The sequence below is a fragment of the Apis laboriosa genome, unplaced genomic scaffold, assembly GCF_014066325.1.
Source record: "Apis laboriosa isolate Shangri-la unplaced genomic scaffold, ASM1406632v1 scaffold453_cov159, whole genome shotgun sequence".
In the NCBI taxonomy this organism is placed as follows: domain Eukaryota; kingdom Metazoa; phylum Arthropoda; class Insecta; order Hymenoptera; family Apidae; genus Apis; species Apis laboriosa.
In genome coordinates, this window is record NW_025223334.1 from 186720 (window position 1) to 209520 (window position 22801).

At 30.0% G+C, this 22801-nt stretch overlaps 1 protein-coding gene across 1 annotated transcript in view; it reads right to left on the reverse strand.

Moving 5' to 3' along the window:
• Nucleotides 1-927: 927 nt before the first annotated feature.
• LOC122716337 overlaps nucleotides 928-22801 on the reverse strand; it is a 45489-nt gene continuing 23615 nt past the window's right edge. Inside the window, exon 3 of the mRNA XM_043939324.1 lies at nucleotides 928-1009. Coding sequence (XP_043795259.1) covers nucleotides 928-1009 — 82 coding nt within the window. The remainder of the gene's footprint in view (nucleotides 1010-22801) is intronic.

Genomic DNA, 22801 nt, shown 5'->3' on the forward strand with positions numbered 1-22801 from the left:
TTATTTATATTATAAATCTATTTGAACTTTATTTAATTACTAATGTATCTAAAAACCATTCCACGATTCTCTTTCATTCCATTTGAACAGTATACAATCCCCTTCTTTTGAGTTCAAATCCGAAGTGAAGGAGGAACATTTCTCCTTTAGTAAAAATTAAGTAAGACACTTTAGGACTCCTTCAAGCTATTTTATATTGTTCCTGAGATGAGACTGACGAACTCTATTCTATCTTTAATCATTACCATTCTCGCAAAATCAAATTCCCTCTTTTACTTACAAATACTCCTATCATCATTAACAACGTACTTCCTAAAACTACTTTTAAAATTAAAAAGAAAATTGAAGTCTAATAATTCTCAAAATAATAAACAGTAAATTAAATCCGCATAAAAACTACTCATACAAGGATCAATCAAACAAAGAAAACCAATAAAATTAAAGAATTAAAAATTAATCTTCATCGAGTGCACATTTTACAAAACTCCTCTTCCTCCAGTTCAATTTATATCTAATTATTATCACCATCACCTCGAATTACTATCTCAGAATCGTGTGCTCTAGCACAAATTAACCTTCTATACTAAAAATACTAAAAATAAAAATTCCACCTTCGAGAGATCGTTTCCTTTTTCTCTCTCTATACCTGTTGGCTCGCTCCGCTTCTTGCACGGTGCTTGCACAGTGTCGTTTTGTACATGTATACGTGTATATATAGGTCGTGAGGGATGCTAGTGGAAGGATAGGATCAGGTGTGTTACATACAAGGTGCGATAGATGGAAGGATGGCGAGTTGGATAGATGGAAAGGGAGGACTTTCGAGAGGGTTGAAACGGCCGAGGGCGGGACGTGTGGAAGTGAGTGGGACAAGGCCTAAAAGTCAGATTGCGACGTGGCCAGGGCACTCTCGGCCGTTTCCTCGCGTCGTCATAAGGGTCTTGTCACTTCGCCGCACTCACAGTGCGTTGGGTGACCCCGTCGATCCACGCGATTGCTTATCGAGTGATCGCTGAAACAGAGAAAATGAATTAATTAATTTAAGAAAATCAAGAATGATAGTCAGTGTAGGTGTAATGTTCGAGGATTGCTAAAAATTCGTCTCTAGTGTGATTCTTTGTGATCTTCAGGATTTTGAGTTGAGAGTCATCGTCTTCAAAACTTCTTGAATGTGCCTTCACAAATTATTGAAATAATTATTATAATGTTTCAAAGTAAGGAGCCTATATTTGCCATGTATCCTTGATGAAGAAATTTTTATTTATTAATATTATTTAAAATAAATGAAATTTATTAAAAAAAATACGAATTTATATATTCTTTATATTATAAGTAATTAATACGTTAATATTATTTATTTCATATCCAAACTTTATCAAGTATACGATGACTTATAAACGAGGGTATACTTCAATTTACAGCTATATTTTCTAAATAAATACCTAGCTTTTAAACTCCTCTGGTACATCCACGAAACTTCGGAAATTCCATCACAGGGAAATTTTACAAGTTCGTGACACAATACAACGTGCTCGAAACTCGTAACTTTATTAATTTATAAAGTTGCTTTCACGTAGCAAATAGATATTTTCTATGAAAGGAAAGTCGACAATTTGGAACAATATTAACTAAGTGAAAATTTTTTAATGGGATTAAAATTGGTATTAACATTTGCGAATTCTGTTAAATGTACAAAATATACAAAGTACAAATAATTTCAACATCATGGACAGATGTGTTTAATGAAAGAACTACGAACTTATTTTAACTAACGAATAATATTTTAACCATTAGACTCATCTTTAAAAGAAATCAATCTTTACGAACAACGGATCTATGAACATAATTGAATAATTTTTTTTAGCTACGATCTGGCTGATGATTCAACCAACTTACAATGGACCTTTAAGGAGTATCATATCCGAAATTAAGTCTTGTCGATCTTTGGTTCGCGAACTCAAAAAAAGCTTTAACCTAAATTTCATAGATTGGTTTCCCAGATTGCACCCCTAACGAAGAATAGAGCTTGGCTGCCATTATGACGAAGAAGATACTTGAAATTAGTATTTTCGGATATTAGATATTAATATCCTACGAAATAATAAATGCTAAATCATGATAAGGAATCCGAATCTTACTAGTAAGAGTATTTCATAATGGAGAAGGAAATTAGAACATTTCCAGAAAGAAGATGGACGTTGTGTTAAAATAAAATTTCATTATAATCTTTTTTTTTTTAATTGTGATTTGTTGTCGTTACTATTTTTCTCTTTCACCTAAGATTGAATTCTTATAATTTTATTTTTTAACTAATTAAATTCGCGACATAATGAAAAACTATCTCTTCTTCATCAACTAAATTAGACAGAAAAAAATAAAATACCCTGAAGAAATATAAAAGAAAATAAGAAGAATATAAAAAAATACGATTCGAAAAGCAGTAGAGAAACGAGAAATGTGAAGTAAATGACAAAGAAAATGGAATGCAGACTAGAAAAAAGAGATAGCAAAGGGAAAGGTATGAAAAGAAAACACAAAGGATGGGTACAAGAAGGAAAGATTAAAGTTAAATCTAAAAAAGAACATGGCGGTAAGAGAAGAAAAGTAAATAGGAGATAGAGAGTGAGAAAGGAAGATAGAATTTTAGGATGGGTGGAAAAGAAAATGGCAATAGGACTGGAAAGCTGGTAACAATTCACTGCAAGGGAAAAAAAACCGTGAATATGATGTTACCATGACCTACATCGATGCGGCTGTGAAAAGAACAGGGAATAGAGGCCGGGCCATTGTCAGTGGCTGCGGACCGATCATATCAGACGAAGCGACGAAGCTCGCGTAGTAGTTACGACCTGATAATGGTCAGACAATTGCAAATTGCGTGTTGGACCTCATTAAAATACTATAACAATTTTTATTTACTCGTTGTTATTTGTTAGTTGGAAATGAATTCTGGAATAAATCCAGTTAATGGTTATTATTTTAATAACGTATTGTATTTAGTTTTTATTCTACATATAAGATAGAATGAATATTCTCTTAATGAGAGATATAAAGGATATTCTCATTTTCTTCGAAGTTTTCGAAGAAAATGAGAATATTTGAATCATTATATTTATCTTGTGTTTGCATTAATATATCAGGTAATTGTCCAAAAATAATAAAATAAAAAAATATTCATTAAAAAATAAAATTGATATCGAAAATTAACATCGAAAAATGATTGTAAAAAGATTTACTATTATCTGTTGTTTATCTGTATTTCATATTCTACTAATTTTTTTGTTATCATATTATATGATTATATTAAAAAACGAGAGATATTAACATGACAATGAATCATCCTGTATAGTATTAGTCACTTAACAACTATTTAACGAATGTAGAACAAGAATTTTTAATTTTAATCATCGTTAGTATCCTGAATGAATATTAATTATTATCTTCTGAGAATATTAAATATTTCTAACTTATAAATTGAAATTTTATTATATTTCATCAAAAAAAGAGAAAAACAGAAATTGTGTTTGTGCTTTTACTGTATATGTACTATATGTATATTATAATGTATATAAATCGTGTGTTTTGTGATAATTTAATTGGTCAGGAAATATTGTTAAGAATATTTCTCTTAAAAAATAGAATTTTTTTTCATCTATTTACTTTTTTTTCTATAAAAACCAATTACTTGATACGTGGAAAATACTTCGAGCAATCGCAACTGTTGCCCTACATAAAAGCTCTTAATCAATCTGAATAGCTTGTTGGCGAAAATCGATGCCATGTATTTATCAATTGCGTAATCGAGAAGTACTGTGCAAGCCATATTCCCAACACTTGGACATTTCAATGGTTTAGAAGAAATCGTTCGAAACGAATAGCATGAGGTCACTCATAAATAATCAGTTGTCACGATTGCTTATGATCAGACTATATCATATAACATGGAATCGATAAGAAGAATCGTAATTTTGTTAATTCTTATTTAATCAGATATATTTGTTGTCGAGAAATTAATGAAAATTTTGTCTCATTTTTTATTTTTTTATTTATAAATCACTTTGTTAAAGTGGGTGATCAAAGACACGAGGAAACGAAAATTTCGAAGCACAATCAACTCTCTGGAAGTATGACCTATTAATGGTTAATAATCGATCTGCTTGAAGAGAAATTCCATTAGCGACGGGATACGGAAGCAATTTTAACGAAGTAATGAAACGACCATTCTGTTAATTTAAATTTTTGCTTTGCGAGGAAACATAAAATTAAGTGAAACGCGTACCAACAAAATAATAAATTCAAATTTGATGAAATTGTTTCTAAAAGATTTTAACACTATCAAATATTTCACATTATACGACATATTACAACATAAATGATACTCCTCAATATTCATTAAATAATGATATAACAAAATCAAAGAAGTAATCAAATTAAATGAAGAAATAGATAATTCTTGATAACATGCATATTTATATTTTTGCATATTATCATATCAATTTCAACATAGGCATTGTATAAATATATATATATATATATATATATATATATATATATCAACGATCTAATGATTTATACATGATGTAGACACACCATGAATTGTCACCGTCCGATTGACACCCCACATGAATTAATGACAATGTCGAGAACGGTATTATAGATATTAGACGCGATTAAATCGCGATTACGAGTGATTCGCTTCAATTTGTAGCAGCGCCTATTAAATATCGATTTCCGCGCGGCAGAATTTCCATTTGCCGCGGAATATGGAGGCGGTCGGTGGTGGTGCTTTATCGTGGCGCAGCTATCGATTGCTTCTACCACTTGCTACCTTCTTCCTTCTCTTTCTCTCCTTTTTATTTTTACTTTTCCTTTTTTTCCCCCCTCTCTCTCTTTTTTTTTTCTTTTTTTCTTTTACAATATCGTGCGATGAAAACGTTGCTGCGCATGCAACAAGACATCGGTGAGAGGAATTAAAGCGGCGGTTTCGATTTACCACCACGACGGAACGAATTGTTCTCGTGACCGAAAGATCGATCACGAAATACGGATCCCCCATTTCGCCTCTCTCGTTGCTTATGTGTCAACATTATTATATCGACAAGCTGACTGTCGTGTTAGCTGTTATTGATTCCAAGTAATGCACGCTAAGGACTGTTTACGGTAGTTCTCGAAAGAAACTCGATTCTAGGAACGCCATGTACGTATGAAATGGTTAATAAGGATGTTTCTGATTTTCTGATATGATATAAGTGGGCTTTAAGATTGATTCGATAAGATTGTTATAATTTTCGGTGACGTTGTATTGGAAATTGTTATTGGGGATAGTTTACTGGAAATTTTATGCGGTACTAGAGTTGATGATTGGAGATATTGTTGGTAAGAATATAGTAGAAAATACGTGTATAAAGACTGCTGGAAATATATTGTGGATAATAAATATGTTCGACTATATCTAATAGATTAAAATTACATAAGATAATAGTTATTAATATCGCGTGCGTTAAATATATTACAGTGACTAAAAAAGAAGTACTATTAAATAATTATTCTAACTATTTATTACTAAATATACGTTTGATTAATTATTGTTTGAAAAGAAAAATAAGCTTGAATTTCTATTTTAAGTAATCTTGTAATTCAAATATTCTTTTTCCATTGCTAATGAAAAAAATCAGACATTAAATAGATAGTTAATACAAAACAACATCTCTAGAGAATAAAATTACAAAATAGCTTCAACGAAACCCACGTAAAATAATAACAAGAGCAAAAAACTAAACGAATTTGTAAAAAACTTGAAATTTTGAAATCGCCTGATAAATTTTATCAAACACAGAAAAATTTCTCAAATAAGTGCTCTCTCACGGGGATTCAATATTCCGTGAAACGCGGCTTTAAAATTTATATCCTTTGCCACGCTCGCAATCATAACTTCAATTCTACGGAGGATACAAACAACGAAAAGGGGGTCGATGTATTTGTCCTTTCTCTTCCTTCCCTCTCTCTCCCTTTCACCCTATTAATCGTCTATATAACGTTCGCTGACATTCTGAAAAGGTTGGAGCCTCGTTTAACGACAACGCTTGTACACGAGAATCCATCTAGAGGATTAAAGCTCGTCGAAACGGCGAGACTACCACTCTGCAAGGATCGAATGCTTTTGCTATGACAAATAAAACCGTAGCCGGATAATTGGAAATTGAGATACCTGGTATCGATATCGAGTATCTTAAGCATAGTGTTTATAGGGATTTTTGAAGGAAGAGTGGTATTATAGGATTGAAAAACAGAAATGAGAGAGCTTGTGTAAGTATTTGATCGATAAATAAATAAATGGATCTTCTTTTAATCTGCTAATCAGATTACAAGTAGAATCTTCTATAATCACGTTAATGTAACGAGTTTGAAGTTGATGGAGATACGTATAGAAATAAAATGAATTTGAAATGCTAAAATGCAATGTGGAATGCTAAAAAATGATCTAATTAATTTTTAATAATTTTGTATAATGTGAATGAAGATTATTCATCATTGAATAATAATGTTTCATTATACTAGGAATCTATGTATTCTGGAATAGCGAATAGCAAATATGTATGAAGATAGAACTATAAATTCCGTGTTCAGTATCACACGAAAACCACGATACAAGCCATCGGCCATGCACATCGGCTCAAGCCCTTGTCTTCCATCTATTCAGCTTATCTTAATCTATCGGATTTTCAACAAGAACTATGGTCACTTAATTTAATACTATATTCGGCGTTTGTACGAAGAAAATCATCAATAAAAAGAAGAAAATTAATTTGATTTATTTTAATAGATTTTTATATAACGATATAAGTTATATAGTCTATAGTTAAATTTATATTTTTTATAATTTATTTTATAATAAATATTAACTTTCACTGTTAATATCAACCGATTATCTCAGCTATAATTTTCCTTTATCCTTATAATTCATTTTATATGCAAATGAAACAATATCTACTATTCTATCATCTATTTTCTAATTAAATATTTAATCCACAAAGATCTTCCTCACTTGAAAAAATTCAATTTGCATCACAGCAAGAACAAGAATTTTAAATTCAAAGACATCTTAAAATATTAAATTTTTCCTATCTTTTCACATGTATTTTTCACATTCTTACAAAGGTATCTCCATCGTAAAAAATCATAAATAAAACCAATTCATCAAAAATAAATTTCCGATTCTTTTAATCTCAAAAATCTCTTCAATTCTAAAAATCTTTTCGACGCAATACTTCAAAAAAAAAAACCACACATCCCTATAAAATTAGCTCAGGTACCTCGGGCTCGCTAGACCCGTACCGCAGCCGACAGTGATCTTCCACAGCAGGCTGCAGCCCCTGAGGTAAAGAAACAAACGCTCTATTTCCACGAACGCTCGATAATAGCTCTCTAAACGGTAAAAAGCGAGCACGTATGTTGAAACCTTGGAAACTCGATCTCAAGTAGAGAAAGGTGATTGTCCTTGCCCTTGCTTCCTAACTCGCACGCACGTCGATCGAGAGAGAGCATGAAAACTCGCGTGACGAGGCGAATTTCAACGAAACCGCTCGACTCGATGCGCCCCTGAATCAAAGGATTCATCACATCGAGAAATTTCAAGCATTTCCGGCCGAGCGTGGTTGATGAAGAGGCGCGTGTGCTCACGCACATACGAGCCACCGGTTAGCGTGACAGTAATAAATTTACCAGGCTAAAAGCTTTGCACTGGACTCGACGTTACCAGCCACCGAGATACTTGGTCCCGTGTTATTAATTTCGCCCTTATTCCTACGGGATTTAACGTAATTCTGTAATATTCGGTAAATTAATGTCGGGAAATTATTACGTTCGGATTATGCGTTCGACGATCCTGGAACATCCGAATGACTCGAGATATTCGTAATGGAAACCGTTTTCATTCTCGTTTAATTAATACAGTTGATGAATTAAAGTTTCAACGAGTGAATTATCGATTCATATTTTCCTGTGTTATTTTATGGAAGAGATATATTAGTGATTGATATTTTGAAGGAATAAATTATCGATTGATTGCGTAATTTTAATTGCGAGGGATGAATTTTGATCGGTATTTTCAAGAGATGAATTATTGATTATGTAATTTTATGTGATTGATATTTTAAAGGAATAAATTATCGATTGGTTGTGTAATTTTATGTGAAAGATGAATTAGTGATTGGATATTTTGAAGGAGTAAATTATCCATTGATATTTTTTTCGTTATGTAATTTTATATAAGATATTGATTAAAATTTGGATAAAAATATTTAACTTAGTCGTAATTGATGTTTCACAATGAATATTAAATTGGAATTATTCTATGAAATATTTGAAAATATTGTTAATATAAATGATGAATTAATGTTTCAAGGGATTTCATATTTCATATTTCGAGAGAGTGAAATTTTATATGTGAAATATTGATTTACGTTCAATGAAAATATAAACGTAACCTAGAGTTATTATATGATAAAGATATATGTAGAATTAATATGGATGGAAAATTAATATTTTAGTGAATGAATTATTAATTGATTTTTCATTTGTGTGAAATATTAATTAATTTTCAAAATTATTCTACAGCGAAGATCAATTATTGTCTTTCAATCCATACGTTCGCAGAATATAATCTCATTTGCAATTTGAGTAGACAAAAAGCATCGAACATCTTCACCAAAAAAAAAAAAAAAAAAAGAAAAAAAGAAAAGCATATTTCACATAAAATTAAATATTCAAATTAAAATGCTCTTTTCATCATCTCAACCAAAATCTAACTAAATCCATTAAAATCGAAACTCGTTAAAAAGCCAACCAATCGTAATAAATCAAAACCAAGTACACGATATACAAGCATCAAAATATCTTTTCAATATATATATATTAAAACTAATCAAAGCATTATAAACGTTTACACGATCGTAATCATTCGATTAAGAGGATTAATGACCACGTAATATAATCAAATCAATTGCATCCCTTGCTATCCATCGTTAATCAAAATTCAAACAGCGTGCAACCCCCTCCAAACGACAGATTTCAATCTCACCGAAATATTTTCTCTCTATAAATAACTCTTTTACTTTTACCGTTCAACCCGGATACCGATGATACTCCACGAAATAAGCTCTTTCCTTTCACCCCTCTAATCTCTGCTACGGCCGTGTTCAATATTTAATCGCGATCGGCGAAAGTGTAGATTGCCAATTTCGTTCCTAACTAAAAATAAACTTCGAGCGTCTCGTTTTAATCCCACCCTCTCCTATTCCGATCCAATCCTCTCTTATACGTTGGTTGGTAGTACGGGAGTTGCGTTGGATCGAGAAAATTATTATAATGGGTTCGATAATCGAGAAGTTCTATCGATAAGTTTTAGTTTATAAGATTTATAACCGGATCCGAGAATTTGTGTGAATGGAGGGAAGTTTAATTGCGCAAGATGTCTCGCGTAACTGGGCTAAATGGTAGCTTTAAAGTTTTTTAAAATATAAGTTGAAAGAAACTGGAATAAGCTATTGAGGATAGTATTAAACTTTGTATTTTAAATTTGGCGAAATCCGAATAAAATTTTAGTCCCCATTTATATATTTAGTTCCATAAATTCATCGCATGTAGTAAGTTTTTTTTTTTTTTTAAGAAGAAAAGGAAATCTTGATAATAAAATTAAGAAAAAATTAAAACCAACAGCTTGAAAAATAATTGATTACTTCTTCTTTCTTATCGTTATGAAATATTTTTTATTTTCTCACTCTTCGACGATCATTCTTTACTTTCACTTTCTAATTACGGTTTCCTAACCAAGTATTCTCGAATCGAATTAGAGCAATTGGGGGTTATCGGTCGTCGCAGAGCAAAGTCGAGAGAACAAAGACCGTGGTCTCCAGGGGTTTTGCAATGAAGGAAGTTCAAGATACAATATTGAGTGTGTATATGGAAATCATGGCATATAAATGGATAGTTGGCCAACTATGGAATGGATAAGATGTTGCGTTGGGATTTCGTAGGAGCAAGAAGGTTAAAGGGAATTTCGAATCTTTTTGAGACGAAGGAAGAGAAACAAATGGAAATCAAGGATTATATTAGATCTTATTCATAAATTTATAAATGTCATCCGTTTCAAAATAAATTTATTTTAAATTCTTTTAAGCCATATCTTACTCTTCGAACTTTAGCATATTTCATTTTTATTCTAATTTAAGGTGTATACACATCCGGTCTACGTATTATAATATCTATCTAGACGCGGATGAATATATTAACTTGCAAGAAATTTCCATTCTATCGACTTAACTTCAACTCTATTATCGAATATTTTAAATTTCACTTTGGCGTAATTATTATGTATTATAATAAACCATCAGATATTAAACAGTCATCGATAAGGGTGCAAATGGTTTTCTCGAGACAATAAGGATGCAATTCGCGGGACAAAAGCGTCGCGAAATCTCGTGGACAAAAGACGGAACAATAGGTGTCTCCCTTTTCCGTCATATCAGTTCGGGCAACGCTCGTATACGCTCCTATCAGCGCAGTCCATGCAAGCATGAAGCCGATTTTTATTCCCGGTCGGAGGAATCGACGATGATGGCCACCTCATACCTGATTCCGATCAATGCACCCTGCTGTGCTTCTACTCCGATTGATTTTCAATCGACTGAATCGTGTGAAAGAATTTGAAAGAATTGATTTTTTAAAACGAATGACATCAATACTTGTAATTAGTTGGAATGGTATATGTATATCAATTATGAAGGAAGGGATTATAAAGAGATTATAAAGTATTATGTTATGATTAGAAAGATTGAATAAATAATGGATAATGATTAAAGAAGTTTGAATAGTTTGTTGAAGTTTCTTTAGAAGTCGTATTAAATGATTGGGTATATGGATGATGTAGTTAATAATTGATAAAGAAGATACGATAATGAAAATATAAATGTGGTATATTTGGAGAAATATAATAAAGATAAGAGAAATATGAAAATTTGAAAATTACGAAATGGAAAAGCTTATATAGATTTTAAATAGACGCAAAAAGAGTAAATAATTGCAAAGTTTGTGCAATAATAATAATAATAATAAATATGAATAGCAAAAAAATGATTTATTATAATATTTAAAATGTGTGTGCACACGTATCTATATAATAAAATATTTTTAATATTTTTAATATTTTTAAATAATAGACTCGCAGATATAAAAAAAGGAAAAATGTGACAAAATATAATTAAGTAATTTTGTGAATTAATTAGATATTTATATTCAAAAATTTATATTGAAATTTCTGAAATTTACATTGAAAAATTTAATCTGAAATGTTATATTCTGTTTACGGAAATTATATAATGTGTAGTAATATTTTAAATATATAATATTGATAGAGTTAATTTAATTCAAGAAATATAAATATATTGAATATTGATAATATTTGAATTCAAAAAAAGTTCAAGAATTTTAATATTTAGAAAAGCACAATATTATAATAAAATACTACTTCACAATTATATAAAATAATATAATATAATTGTATTAATAAAATATGTAATCAAAATTACATGCAAATAATTATTATTTAAAATTTTAAGTGCGGAGTATACAACATTTATAATAATAAAATAGTATGATGAATATACAGCAATAAAAAGAAGTTTTTGTAATGATACATTTTTTTTTACATTACATTTATAATAAATTAAACAAAGTGTTTCAATGAAATAATTCAAAAATTGAATAATGTAAATAACAATCCTACAAACTTGATATTAAATATACATACCATTATTAATAAAAATGCTGTTGAAACATTGATATCAATATCCATTTTTTAATCTTCAGTTTGGAAAAAAAAATGAAAAACACAAAAAAATTTCAAATCATATAAAACACAAACTTCTCTCACGAATGAAGAATTCATAATCTGAAAAACACTCAAAATACAAAATAATCATCTCGATTCATTAAACATTATTAAACATAGAATGATAAAACGGAAATAAAATCGAAATAAAATCAATGTATTTCAATGTATTTCGATATAAAAATTCGAAATCAGATTATCTTGGATTCAACTGATCGTGACACGATATCTCTGTACAATTCCTTTATTACATCCAATGATACACCACAGTTACATACAGCCATTCAAATATAATATTCGCCATCGTTCGTCGAAACCGTGGAGAAAATTCTTTCTTCTCCTCATCCTTAAAAATTTCACTTGAGCGCGTTTACCACGAATTTGCATTTTCAACTTCTGTGAGAACTTTTACCAGAGAGTTCAAATCTTCACGATGTCCCATGTGTTCCGGTTGCAGCCGTGCATCACGACTATAACTTCCGGTAGCTCGCGCGCGCCAAGACGATGGCCTCCTGTCTCGATTTCTGTGCATACCAATGAAATCGCAATCTTTTTCAACGACGAATTTTCATTCTCGATTGCATCCCTAACGTTAAATCTGTGCTCGAAAGACCGATCTGAAGAAAAATACGCAAGTTGCAGATCTCTCTCTCTTTTTTTTTTCTTCCAATTTTCAGTTCTCGATTTCACGAATCAATTTTATTATTTTTTTTCTTTTTTTTCTTTTTTCGGGTGTTTAGACATGTAAAGCATAGCGAAAACACAAGCGCAATCATTAGAATTTTATGTTAACGGGAAGTGCAAGTCGCAATCGAGATCGATCTTATTTGATTTTCTCAGATGCGTGATTCGTTTCTTTTTTTCTTTTTTTTTTTTTTTTTTTTTTTNGAGAGAATTTTTTCTGTATTTTTTCTTTGTTTTTTCTTTTTTTTTTTTATCAGTACAAAAATGGAAATAGATGTGGATTTTTTCCCTTTTTAATAATCTAATAGATTCGGTTGTTAAATGATTACAATTTTCGAAAAGCTATATATATATATGTATATATATATATATATAAATATGTATACGCTGTAAATGCTCGAAAAAGTGAAATCTAGCATCGAAATAGGTCGCGCTTAGAGAATATGGGAGTTGTTAACGTTAATGTCTACTTTTTGGCCCCGCGTTAATGAACGAACTCGACGTTTCCTGCAAAACTGCCGTTATGTATTACGAAAAATGCTCAAAACTTGTGTTCGACTATAGCTTCCTCTTTATTTCTTTTTTTTTTTATCTATTTATTTTTTTTCTGAGATAGAGTATAGTAAAAATTTTAGATATTTTTTACCATTGCCTCTTAATATAGAAATATTTTTCGATGAAAAAGGTATATACTTTTTTATTACTTTAAAGTATCATTAGAGTCATTTGAAGACTTTATTAAAAATATTGAATTTTAAAGCTATTAGTTATAAAAAAGACACAAATTAAAAATTAATATCTGAGGAAAATATTACTATAAAAAATATAATTCTGCTCTCTTTATACTTCTTTCAAAAAAAAGTTTCAAAATTAAGACTAATCATTGTAACAAATTTCGAGCAGTTTTCGTACAACTCAATACAAATCAATCATCGTTAAAATTGTGCATTTTATCCTCGTGTACCCATGCAACATGTAAAAACAAAAAATAAAAAACAAAAAAAAAAGACAAAGAAATTAAGCACCGTAAAAATTGAAAAAATAAAAGAGAAAAAAGAAACAGAATCTCGAGGTGTACACACGTGATTCTACTGAAATAAATGGTTCGAAATTAAATCCCGATTGCTTACCGACGACACAAATGGTCGCGAGTCAGACGATTTTGGCAATGTCGATGGAAGTAGCTGAAAAATAAATCGTATCGATAACTCGAAGTTCTTGGCACGATACACGGACACACATATAAAACAAAACAAAAAAAGAAACAATTAATTAAACAATTAATCGAATTGTGTTTTCAAAAAAGAAAAACGTAAGCTCGTACAAGTAAGCTTATATACGAGTTTCGAATCGATCGCAGTCTAATCCTTTCTTTCTCAATCGATTTAAAATGGACGTTGTTTCGATGTGTACGATAAGTCTCGTTATCTTATATGACAATTTTATAATTATGATTCTTTCACATAGACGCATACATGACAGACATTCGTGCGAATCGATCGAAGATGATGAAACTAGCACACGTGTCAGAAATAATGAGTGCAGGATGTTAAAAAAGATGATTTTTGAATTTAAAAACTGTATTTCGATGTGCATTTAATATGAAAAACTTAAAAATGTGTTTTATAATTATTCTAAAAAATTATTGGAAAGTCTACAAAACTTCATTCCCATTTTTCTTAATTTTAATTATTGTATATTAACTCTTTCACAGTCTAATCTAAGAGAGAAGTCAAGAATAATATGAATCTTGACAATGAACGAATAATTTATTTTATTGCTAATTTTATTACACTGTAAAAGAGTTAAAGACATATTAATATTTTATTTTTCTTCTATTTAAACACATTCACCCTTTTTAAATTTTCCTTTTTTAACTCCCTGCACGATAATATCCCGAAGACAAAAATTTGATGAGTATCAAAAAGAAAGTTTCTCATTTTAGGGAAACGTTCCATCGACGAAAGTTTAAATCTTTTCGGGATATTAATATTCCTATGTAAATATCAGAACAGTATAAATTGCAGCGTTCCAGGTATTTTCGTGTCATATCGACGTATATTTCCATAGTCGATATCTCGACAATCAGCGGTGCAACACACAAGCTTTCGCCAACGACAAGCGAAAATTTTATTGAAGCTTTTCTCGCAGAAATTTCGTGTATATAGGTCCATCATTCGTATAAAAATGTTTTTGGATAAAACATTAATGGAAGAACTTATTAAAAAACTGAATAAAAAATGATATTGATTAATAAAATGAAAAGCATGAACAATTTAATAAAATATTCGATATCCGTTGTTATTAGTTCTTCGATTAAGTTTATTTTATTTAAGAATATATAGTTTATTTAAGAATGATTGGAATTATTAAATTCTAAAAAGGTATTATTAAAATATGAGAGTGATAATTTTAAAAATTGTGATAATGAAAAGATAATTTACGATTAAAAATATGAATGAAATATAAAATCAATGTATAGAAAGACTTATAGAATAAAATGAATTACTTGTAGATATCGATATTAATTCTTAAAGAATAAAATTAGGATTATAAATATTTTATATCCAATTATTTTTAAATATTGAAACGATAGAACCTATTTACAATTAAACTTTTTATTCTTAATACGTTCAGTGATATTTTCATTTCAATCAAGTTGAAGTGACAAAACTTAAATATCTATTGATAAATATTTAAATCTGTTGTTTAAAATACAAAACTTAAAAATTTATGCATATAAATTTATGCACTAAACGTATTAAGAATATATACAGAATGTCCTGATAAAATTATTAACAAAATTTGAATATTTAATATTCTACTCGTTCCGAGAGTGAAGAACATCTCATAGACATAATAATGATCATAGAATAAATGATCAAGCACTTTGCATCTTTCAAAAACATAACAAATTTACAATAAACAATTATTTCAAATGTTCCAAACATGAAATGAACTGCTAAAATATTTAAAATCATGATACTTTCACTAATTTCAAAATAATTTCATCCTAAATTGAAAAATTCTTAAATCATTACAATATGATGATGAATAAATTAAACCAATATTAATATAAAAAAACAATATTATCTTAAATACATTATACATATATAAGAAATAAATATCTAAAATCTTTTCAAACATCGGTATTGAATAAAACCTTCGAAGACCATTAAAAACTAATCTAAAATTCCTATCCTAAACCACAAAGCAAACGCAAAAAAATAAAAAGATATTCATTCTAACAATTAAAAACATTTTCATCCATAATACGATTGATTCACTCTCGCAACAAGTAGAACATAACCGAGATTACGAAGGACGAGAAGCATTTTTGTCAGAAAAACTCAAGAGTCGTCAGCTTGAACATCGATCGTGAAAAGCTGTCTCGAAACACGACATTTTTCGCGCGAGAACGCTGATTGTAAGATAAATTATATACGCAACATCGTTCATTTGCGGACGATAGACAAAACGAAATCACAAAACGGCGATACTCACACCAAGCTGGTGTATACTCACACCGAGTATATTAACAGTGACGTTCTAACGGCCGATATGTATGTTGCAGAATTTACATAAGTCGATTCTGAAAAGAAACATTAGCAACAATGTAATTGTTATGCTCCGATACATATCATCGCGGTTCGAGATTTGATAAGAGAAAAGGAGATAATCGAAGAGAGAAAGAGAAAGAGAAAAAGACATACAGGTGGAAAGATAGAAAAAAGATCGAGAAGAGGAAATAGTTGTCGAGGAAAGGAAAAAAAAAAGATAGCTCGATATATAATCACCCCTTGTCGGTAATGGGAATGGAATTCTTTCGATATTTACATAATTTCATATAGCTTTGTAAATTTATTCTGGAACGTTGCCGGATCGGGGTGCGACGTTATGCAAATTAATTCACGAGCTGGACAACGATTTTTAATCGCGTGTTAAACCGACGATAGCGAACCGTCGATGCATATACCAATGGGATCTGATCGATTGGAAACCCGGTGAAATAATAGTCGAATGCTTTTTTTTTCTCTCTTTCTCGACAGGTCGTAATTTCACTTCCGTTTCAATGATAAATGAGAATGATAGTTATTCGAATACGATTGAGATAATATTTTATGTTTATCTGGATTTATCGTTGCGTCTCTAATGGCAGTACGAGATTGATTGGAATGTTTGATTTATAATGAGGAAAGAAATTGATAGAAAACAGAGATAAGGTTTTTTTTTAGAAAAAGTTGGTGCAAGAAATGAAATGATATTGCATGAGATGTGAAAAAAAGTTAATTATAATTATAATATATGGTATATGTATAAATTGATCATAAGTTTAGGAAATGTTGAATGGAATTTATAAAATTTTTAGAATTTTCTGAAAAAGAACCCTATAATACAGAATGAAAAAAAATTGATTATAATATTTTAAATATAGGAGAAAAAAGTGATTCAATAATATGTAAATATTCTATATTTTAAAAATAAAATGATATCTGATTTGAAAAATGTTATATATCACTATACAATCCATTATTTTCTCCTACTATAATCAAAAATCTGATTGTTGAATAAACAAGTATCAAAATTCCGAGTTATAAATTTGGAACTGATATATTCTTATCATCCGAAACATGTTTTCAGTAATAAATACGATAGAATTTGCAGAATGGGTCTGTAAATTGCAGAGCACGCGACGATTACGTCGAATTCTTTCACGCAGGAACGAAGCTGTGTATCTTGAGAACGTGAAGGTCGACGTATGTAAATTAATTCCCTTATCGATAAATATAACCTTCGCTATTTTTCGACGATAGAAATAGAAATGCTATTCAATCGATAAATATTATACATCAAAAGAAAGGAAAGGGCATGTTTCTTGCATATCAAAATTTCAAACTTCAACTCTAAATTCATTCATTTAATTATAAAATCAATAATAAAATCAATAAATAAATTAATGTTATTTAACATTCATTTATAATTATCCATTATAATTTAGATTTCTTTTCCCTTTTTGATATTTGATAATATCAAATCATCTTAATCCTTTTCACCATTCCACCATCACATTCGTCACATTATAAAGTAGCTAAATCCACATTCGTCGTCTCGAACACAACGTGAAACTTGGTGGATTATAATCTGTCTCGTTTGAAAAAGTGGATTCGCGATTCAGACCGGAAATAAGCTGCTCGTTTATAAGCAGGATTTCCATGGTCGACAAAAGACGCTTGGCGGAAATTTAGGTTAACTTTCGATATAGAACAACCGTTTCGAAACCTTCGCATAGAGGATCCGATGAATCCCTGACCTATATCCTTTAAAACATCATATCCCCATTACGTGTGCCTCGCACACAAAAAATCTATACATTCGTGTATGTTATACTACGCGTGTATACGTGTAGACACGTGTATAAGATGTCCTGGAGGACAGATCTTGGGAATCGTGGCAGATATCTCGATGTAAAGAAGTCCCCTTTGCGAATAAGGGAACTTTCACCACGGAAGGCCGGCTATGGCACCGGTGAAATTCGATAAAAGTCCAGCTGGAAAATTTTGTTGCTGGCATAGCACGACAAAGGTACGCGAAGCATGCCACTTTGATCTTGATGCCTTTAGAAAATCTGATTTCCAGTTTTGTACATTTCTTTGACGCATTCGTTCGTCATCCCTTAACGCGTTTCTGAATCGAAGATCAAGAATTTTTCGACCGATTTCTTTCAATTTATCAAAGAGGATAATTTATTCTATTTATTTTTATAATTATATAAAAATAATTTTAATTGAATAAAACGAATCTTAATTTAATAGCAACGTATAATACATCAAGTTATCATATTTATGAAATAATTCAATATATTATATAATTTAATCTCGAACAATTACAAAATTGTTTGCTTCAATCAGTATTCAATTAAATGAAATATATCGAAATATCAGCTGCAAATATTAACATTCGTGTTTGATTCTTATCTGTTTTATGAAGAAACGTACAATGTAGGATTTCATGAAGTTTGAGGATTGCGTTATGGAATGGAAAATGCTTGCATTCAAGATCTAATGAAAGGAATAAGACTCGTCTGAACGAACATACGTGATCCTTTCTCTTTTCTCTTGATGAACACGAATAGCTTTTAAGGTTAAATCGTATTCCTCATGGTGGCTTAATCCTTGCTCAACAACGGCAATTTGGTCCACTTATGAACATTTCTGATGTTTTCACGGACATGGAATTCACGTTTAATTTCACTATCGTGTTAATGCGGTTCAGGAGAGACAGTGAATAGATCTCTTTTTTCTTTTTTTCTTTTTTACTAACAACTCGATCTGATTTCGTGAATCGAAGCCAATTTGAAGAAATAGTGGATGAAATGGCACACGTATTCTTTAAAATCAATTTTTGAACAAAATAAAATTGTAAAAATAAGGTAATAATAATAAAAATTGTGAAATGGTCTTTGATTTTTTGAATAATATAAAAGGAAATTGTATTATATATATATATGTATAAGAAAATCAATACTCAATGAGACAATGAAACAAGTGAAAACTAGCAATAAAAGAAAAAAAAAATTGCCTGCAAACCAAACAGAAAATAAAAAGAAGAATATTAAATAATTCTATCAGAGAATCCATTTTCCATAAATGAATCGACTTTTCCTCTCACAAGACGAGACAAGATAAAAGATACTCTGGGAAACATATCGGTCTCGTTAAATTCTTCCACGCAATATCACTTTGTCGGATTGTTATCTCGGATTTTCCGTAATAATGCGATGCACGTAGAATGATGAATGGAAAAGAGAGAGATCGAGGGGATGGAAAGTTGGGATAATTACGTGTTGAGGAGCGGACCGATAGCGGGTCGCCAATGAAACAAGAAGTCTCTATCCCTCTCGCAAACGAAGCTGATCCGAAGAGTTGGAACTCGGCCAGAAACGTTCGGCTAATAACAACTACCGGCGACGACCTTTTCCTGGCCAATCGAAGTTTATTCCATCGGCGAGAGTAATTTTCCTTGTGGCCGCCGTTAAAGATCGCCGCCGATTTTCCTAGGTCGTTTCGGTTCTTTTGTTCTTATCGGTGTTGAAATTTCGTTACGAAATATCAGGTAATAAGGTAAAACAGTTTGAGAAAGAAACGAAATGATTTTCTTAACTGTTTTAGAGTTATGTTATTTTTATTTTATGTATTATATTGTGCTGATAATAATTATTTTTGTATTGTAATTGTAATGTTTGATATTGAAAATAATAGTGGTAGATTTATAATGGAAAATTGATGTATTTAATTATTGTGAATGGAAAGATAGAATTGCAACATTGAAATTTAATTTTATATGATTTATAAGCTATACAAAATAATGTTTTAATGTGATTTAATTTTAATCTCAATGTGTCGATAATTAATATTAATTTTATAATATCGTAATTCAATAATATAACTTGATTTAATATTCTCTGTACGATGTAATTGCTGAATATTTACTAATAAAATTTTCAAATTTTTTTATTTCTTTTGTGATTGTCAGAAATTAATATTGACAGAGTTTTCTGGAATCACTTAAAATAAAACAATTTGAAAGTTGATATAATTGATTCAATTTTTTTCTTTAAAATTCTACTTTTGTTCTTCTCCAGATGTTCATGTGAACGAAACAAGAAATGATTCGTGAAAATATTGTCGTGAATGTTCTGTAATTGTAAATTTCTTTGATTCTTTGGAGATCGATTGACGAAGAACACATGTCGAATTCGATTATCGTTAATCCTTTTTCTCGAACGAATTATCGCTTTATACTAACAGCATTATTGAATTTTAATATTATATCTTATTATATCTTGCTTTAAATTAAATATTATATAATCTCTATATTCTCCAAATTATAATATTTTCTAAAATCCACTATATTAATTTCAAAGCAACAAATTTAATACTAACAAGAAATCTACAAAAATAATTTACTTTAAATCGAAAAATCAATTGAATTCACTAAAATAAAAATTTAATATTAATATCCTATTAAATTTGCCAAAGCCTTCTGATCTTCAAACACAAGGAAAGGGCATAATCAAGAATCCAGTTAAACTGTGCGAAATTCAATTAATTCGAGTGTCACGAAATTCTGTGTGCACCAACAAAACAGATACGTGTCCTCTCTGTTCAAACTCTAAGAGAACTTAATATCGCCATGAACAATGGCGGCCGAACATAAACGATTCGTTTATCCATTCCAGACTAAATTAAATAATGAAAATACGGATATTCGAACGGCATATACAAAGAGAGAGAGTGTTTCCTTTCATTTCAATATTCACGCTTAAAACGAAACAAACATGGTACAATTAATCTCACTAACAAACCGCAGAATTTCATTTAGGAATTCGTCGAATAAGTTTAGCTTCGAAACAGCTTCGTCCCACTTCCAAGAACAATCGACTTATAGGTATTTGTACCGTTCCCTATGAGTTGTTTCATTAGAAATTGTCATGGCGTTAAACTGAAACCATTCATGGTGGTCAATAAGAAATTAATAGCCCGCTTACACCGCAGAATTTATATTGAATTGGTAGTTATTCATCAAATTTGTCCTTTGTTCGCCAGAGATTTTAAATGAAAATTTGTTGTTCGATGAAAAATAATTGTGTTAATTGATAATTTTTTTAATAAGCTATAGATATTTGCTGAATTGAAAATTTTCATTGTATTAAACTAAAGATTCATAATAGAAGAATTAATAATCTGGCTATATTACAATAGAATTGATATACAATTTCGTTTGTCTTTGTTTTTTTGTTTATCGGAGATTGAATATTTTTATTTTCAATTTGTTTGATGGAAGATACGCGCTAAATGGCAATTTTTTAAAAATATTCAATAAGGATTTGAGGATGTTTGTAATAGTCATGAGAAAATTCTATCTATGTCGCTAGGAGGATCAATCATACACCTGAGACTTGGTAGATGGGATTGCTTATCTTGTTCACATTGTTGAGACTGAAAAATCGACCACATTTATGGCACAGGAATGAGAAATAAGAAATAAAGAAAAATTTTTTGATATTTTTGAAAAGTGTATTGTATCTTTTTTAATTTTTTCTTAATATTTTTAATTTAATCCTTCATCTAATATTTAAATCAATCAATTTTTTTCATTATTTGCTAGAAGAGTTAAGCATGAAAACTTTATTTTACTATTATTTGTAAAATAATGAAATAATATCTTTGAAAGGACATCATATTTTAGATTTGCAATGATAAATGATCGAAATTATACAATATCTGGCATGCAAACTCAATACACGCAAAGCATAAATTATCGCTCAAAAGAAAGAAATAAAAATGTTATCCATGAAAATAAAAAAGCGAAATATATAATCATAATAATACTACCTATAGTATAGTAATAAAAAAATATATAATATATATATTAATATCCTTGAACTATTTCTTTGAGATAATCAATTTTTCATATGATCACTCCACATATCGAATTTTCTACATATATCGAAATGAAAATAAAATTACACGTGATCAAAGAAAAATATCATTAACAAATAAAGAAAACAGGTAGATAGAGGTGAATCGCATAAATTGACAATTCGATTATGAAGCATAACTTCTTGAATAAACCAAGAACACGAAAAAAATGGAATATGCGTATAAAAGTATAGTAATCGTATGTTATTCTTGGGAGACGACCTCTACGATGAATCATTTTTAATCGAGCGAAATCTATAAGTACCTTCACCTTTTTGCCTATGCGAATTGTAAAGAACTTTAATTTATTAGTACCTTGCATATAATTTTGATGAAATTCGAATGATATATTTTTTATTCTCTCTTTTTACTTTTTACTTTTTAAAAAATATTATTTCCAATTTTTTCAATTGTTCCAATCTTTAAAATCATATTCAGCATTAAAAACTTTAATAAACGGAATTAATAAACGGAAACAAACAAAGAGTAATTAAAATCCTTAACTCGATCCACATTAATGGACAATCTCGCGTGTAACACGAAGATCGTTAAAATTCGAGCTAACTAACACGAATTCCATTCGATAATCTTCCCTTAGAGACGACAAGATCTTTAATAAACAACTGATGAATCATTCTATGACTGTATTGCGTGAAATCCTCCATCAAATCGTTGTCGAGCAACGTGACACGAACTTAGCCTCCAGCCTAGAGTAGCTATATCGGATCTATCAATTTAACGCGAGAAATTT